The sequence below is a fragment of the Glycine max genome, chromosome 15, assembly GCF_000004515.6.
Source record: "Glycine max cultivar Williams 82 chromosome 15, Glycine_max_v4.0, whole genome shotgun sequence".
Classification (NCBI taxonomy): domain Eukaryota; kingdom Viridiplantae; phylum Streptophyta; class Magnoliopsida; order Fabales; family Fabaceae; genus Glycine; species Glycine max.
Window position 1 is genome coordinate 30,584,511 of NC_038251.2, and position 5,225 is coordinate 30,589,735.

The 5,225-nt window shown below is 32.8% G+C and overlaps 1 protein-coding gene across 2 annotated transcripts; it reads left to right on the forward strand.

Annotated features, from left to right (window-relative positions):
- Positions 1-280: 280 nt before the first annotated feature.
- Positions 281-5,024, forward strand: LOC100808500 (uncharacterized). Of its 2 annotated transcripts, XM_041009468.1 has the most exons (9): positions 281-650; positions 1,108-1,170; positions 1,305-1,388; positions 1,977-2,011; positions 2,181-2,310; positions 4,057-4,145; positions 4,296-4,367; positions 4,463-4,511; positions 4,750-4,941. In XM_041009468.1, the coding sequence occupies exons 1-9, from the start codon at positions 486-488 to the stop codon at positions 4,825-4,827; spliced, it is 765 nt and encodes a 254-aa protein (XP_040865402.1). In that variant the 5' UTR covers positions 281-485; the 3' UTR covers positions 4,828-4,941. The 2 variants fall into 2 exon arrangements, with proteins under 2 accessions (XP_040865402.1, NP_001242081.2); NM_001255152.3 differs by lacking the exon at positions 1,108-1,170 and having other exon boundaries at positions 292-650; positions 4,750-5,024.
- The last annotated feature ends 201 nt before the right edge of the window (positions 5,025-5,225 follow it).

Genomic DNA, 5,225 nt, shown 5'->3' on the forward strand with positions numbered 1-5,225 from the left:
TAATGACTACAAAGGGTAAATTGGAAAAAGAAAAAAAATCTTTAAAATGTTAAAATTAAATAATATTTGATTGATAAGTGTTACAATTTAATTGGATCCGCCAAACTTTCGGCTAAACGCATTCGGAGTTTGTAGCATTTCTCATCATATTAAATAGTATATGATATATTCTTTTATCAAATAAAATTCCATCATAATCAGTTCACAACCAATTAATGTTATTTAATTGAAATTATATTTTAAATTTTTTATCCTGGTACTAAACAACAATCCGTGGAGGGACTGACAGATACAGATTAGATTATAGAGAACCCGACAACTACACAGTGGGAACACATTCAACATCGTCAGTCATGTGCGCAAGTGCAACACGGTCCTATGATTATGATTATATTTAATGAACACTCCTATGCTGGTTTGGTGTATTAATTTGAGATCTGGCATCAATAGGAGAAGAGGTTCTAATTTGGGAAGGTGCTAAGAATATGGAGAAAACATCTTGGGCGTGCACCGTTATCACCCAGGTGTGTCTCTGCTTTGCTCTATACATAGCTCTCAACTTGGGTCAACCTCAGACTTCTGATCTTTACTTCATCAGTGTCAAAGGAGGTTTCAGACCCTTTACCCAACAATTGCATCTTCTCAAGCAGGTCCATTTTCTGATCTCTCTTCATCAACCCAACATTTTGTTTTAGCAAATTTCAGTGGCACACCTGAGCTTTTTCAAATTACAGATAATACCACTTTTTTTCCTTCCCTACACTGACCTTTTTTATGTTTAAAATCATTACAGTAAGATCCCTTATATGTTAAACTAACTTACACCCTCTTAATGTTTGAAAACATTACATTATGTATTACACTAAGACTCCTACAAGGGAAATGGTTAAAAAAAAGGTGTTCGCGTAATTTCCTAAAATCTCAGGGATATTTACTGTAATTTAGTCTCTCTCTTTCTCTCTCTCTCTCTCTCTCTCTCTCTCTCTCTCTCTCTCTCTCTCTCTCTCTCTCTCTCTCTCTCTCTCTCTCTCTCTCTCTCTCTCTCTCTCTCTCTCTCTCTCTCTCTCTGTTGTTATTTGTTTTAAAATCTTGTTTGCTGCTTTTCAGGTTTTCTTATTTGTGGATATTGCCAACTATGTTCTTTTAATGTTCAATCTTGATGGTTTGAAAGTACCTTGTTCCCAGCATTAGTTTACTTGATGGAATTTGGAAATGGTTTCTTGAGTGAACTAGTTAGTTGCTTTGACTTATTCTCATTTTGCTCACCCTTTTCTTACTTCTCTCTCTTTGCAATGTTAATGAAGATGGATAAGGTGGCAAAAGCTTACAACGCAAGTTTTGTTGTGAGCAGCAGTGAGCTGGGGGAATATGATTCACTCATGCAGAATGTACGTCAATTTTGTTTTTATTATACTTACTCTGAACTTTGTGGCTATTCCCTTTTGTATTTTACTGAACTGCTACATAGTAGTGGAAGAAGTAGAATTACTAGGAAAATGCTAGCAATATGGTGTTTGATACCCTCTTTTAAACACACTATTATTGATTCAATTTTATTGGAAATCACAATATATTGTCCATCATACGTTTTTTGTTGAAATCAGTCCAGCTCATAATTTTATAATTTTCAATCAATTTTAACCTATAATAAAGATTGTGTTAGAAAATGTATCAGATAGCGTGTTGCTAACACTCCTCCATTTACTATGTTAAAACAATGGAATTTCTGGGGTTTTCAATTGCAGTTTACAATTAAAATTGTGGCCAACCTGGTTGGGTGGTCCATGTCTTCAATATGATCCCAATTACAGCCATATTTTCTACAATTTTAGTAATCACAATCCAACTGCCAAACCACTTTCCTTTCTTTGATATCAGTTTGTACATGCAGTTAGTTGACCACTTGATTTTTCTTTTATTGCAACGGCATATGGTTCATTGCTTTGAATTGTGAGCAATGGTTTATTCTTATACAGGCTACTCAACATTTTCCGTCTCTGAGACTACCCTGGTATACCACCTTCTATGCCATCTGTTATCTGTAATGGTACATTTACATTGCATGGAAATGTTATTGCTACAAAATATTGAATTCTAGTGTACTTTTTGAAGAAAGAACTATGCTTTGTCACTTGTTAGTTCTACTAAATGGTAGAGTTACGAAGAGAAGTAGTTTGCAGGTACACCACATACACTACTACTACATCTTCAAAAACAAAAGGACAAGAAGTGGGGTGCTTTTCAAAGAAGATCACGACATCTAACAGGATAACCTCAGGTGTCATCGGTGTGGATACTGAATTATTGAAAGTAAGTATTTTTTTTTGTTTAGTAAAAATATTTATGTTTACTGAACATCATTTGATATCATTAAGGCATTTTCAGTTAGAGAACAATTGCTATAGTTGAGAAATGTGATAGAATCCTCTTGTGTTTCTCTTAACACGTATCACAGTGTTCATTAATTCTACTCAATTTATTATAATCGTATTTATCTGTGTTTGCAACAATAATTCTCTTATATATGTTTTTCTGCATTATTTTAGTTTGTATTATTTATACTCATTGATTCAAGTTGATACTCTAATTCATGATTTTACATCTGATAAGATTATATAAGCATGTCAATTCATTGTTCCCTTATTTATTTGGCTGTCATATCAAGTAGTATAGAAAACATTAACAAGGAGTACAAACATGTCAATGCCAGAGCCAGAGGACTAAAAAAAACAGGAGGGGGGTTGTTCTCGCCCACTTTTTTATTAGGTTTTTAACTTACATAATCTGAGAATCAGGTGAAATTTATATTGTTTTAATTATGTCAAATGCTATGCTACTCACTGTTCTAGTTTTTGTTGATCCACACTGAGATGGCCTCAATTTGACAGGCTGAAAATGAGTTTTCAAATTATTTCCTGCTGATTTCTTGTGTGGTATATAAATCATCTTGTTCTGTACATGTCTGTTTTGCTTTTGTGACAGTGGATTCAGAGGCTAAAGTAAAAAATTTGTTGAATCTTATGGCTTTTCTGTAAAATCATTCTGATCCTCATCCTCCTAAAGAAAAGAGGTCTAAAATCTGAACTCAAAGGCTGTTAATGTAGCAGGAGACACTAATAATTGACTTATATTCTTGCCGCTTGGACTACTATTTTATTTTAAATTTTACTAGCGAATATGAATAGAATATTAGAAAATAGGAAATTAAAGCTATAAGGTGTATTTTAGAGAGTAAAGTGTGTAGAGTGGATAATAGTTGATGGAGGAATCAACAGTTTAGATTTCTGTAGAGTACAGCAAATAAAACAGTAAGAGGAATTATACAGATCTATTCGCTAAATTATTTCATTTGCTCATCCACTTGTTCTTTACTCTCTGAAGTATTCACAGCACTGCACTGCACTTTTGAAGGAGCTGAACCTCTTCTCTATGTAATAATGCTAATTAATTTGAACATCAATGCAGGCTGTGTTACATGTTTCATGTTCTTAGTTTTTCCCCTTTCTCTCTTGGTTAATTTAGTCTTGGAGGATGTCTTATTCTCGGTATCTCCTTTCTTAATAAATGCTATTTTTTTAAGAAAAGAAACAAAACAATGACAAAACTCATCAAGTACTATGCCTCTTTATTCTTTTTGGCTCTTGAGAGGTAAATGATTCTCGTTAAATATCATGGTCATCGAGATGCCTAAGAGAATCTAAATTTTTGTGACAACTTCTAAATATTATTGTTTGTATTTTCAGTGCTGGAATAATTTTCTTTTTTGGGGAGGGGGGTTTGTCGAGTTCTACTGGATAAGATCAGTTTACATGTTGAGCATTTAACAAGTAATTGCCTCCTTTCTCTTGTGACCGATTAAAAAATTGAATTTTTTATCTCATCTTGAGTTTTGTACCTTCTTTATCTTATTTTAATTGTTCAACTGGAATCTTAAACACGGCTCCAGCTCAATTTTTTACCACCTATTCCTTTCATTTGTTTGAGTTTAATATCATCTAGCTGCTGCATTCACTTGTTGGTCTTTGTGCTCATTTGTTTGCTTTTCTGATACTGAAGGATTATGTCTTGAGAGGATCATTAAGTGGCAACAAAATCAATCAATTGCATTGGCTAATCAAAACACTGGCAGCAAACAGTAGCAACTGGTATCATCAGTATTGGCATTAAACTTTTCTTTTTGAATCTGACTTTTTTTAAAATATAACTGGATTATGTTAAAAAGTATAACAATTTCTCAACAACCTGTGATATTCAAAATCATTTGTGGTCAACTCTATCTCTTTTACAACCTTCAGGCGCATTATTGTTGGATACCATAGTAGAGAACCCTATTCAATTTTTCTAAATGGAAATTCTGTCTTTAAAAGGTAATGTATTATTCACTATCAGTCCCAGTTTCTGTGCTTTACGTAACTTCTGTTACCAAGCTTATGAAATCTTCTTTAATGTTTCATCCTTCTAGAGAACTGGCTAATGGATTCCTTCTTCACCATGTCAGCTCAGATCAAATTGTGAGTAGCAAAGTAGATTTTTTTTTTTTTGCTTTATTGGTCTCAATTTTACTGAATTGTTTTTAACATAGCTCTATACTCGTCATACACTAAAGTATCAATTAAAAAAACTTGAGTCATATTATGCATGGCATAACTGGTTGAATTCTGTGGATCCAACAATTTTGTCAAAGGACCAATAAATGACTCTATATACACACATTTTTCAAAGCACAACTAATGCATCATCCCATGGCAGGTAACCAACTATATAAATTTTGCTGGTGAAGTTGTTTGCACAGCTGTGCTACAACAGAAGGGTAGAGAGATCATGTAAATATTTCGAGTTAAAGATTCACAGTATTACATGGTGGTATCCGTTGGATTAATTTGTTGTAAATTCCATGAGTAAACAGTGCTCATACATTTTGTTATGAATTACTTGAGTAAACAGTGCTCTTAAGAGATTTTTTAATTCTTCACACACGATGGATTTCAACATTGCTAATAATTATTTTGAATATTGATTATTAATTCGAAGACCTTCATTAGAAGATGGAATAAAGATTTTAGATGAAATTTCAAAGTATTAATTAAAATATTTAAAACTTCATTTTTCTCTATAAAAAACTGAAAATTAGTTGCTTGTAGCACTGGAATTTGAAAAAAAAAAAAACATGGGAAGACACTTTCATATTTATTTATCATTAAGGATTTAAGTAAAAACTTAAATTC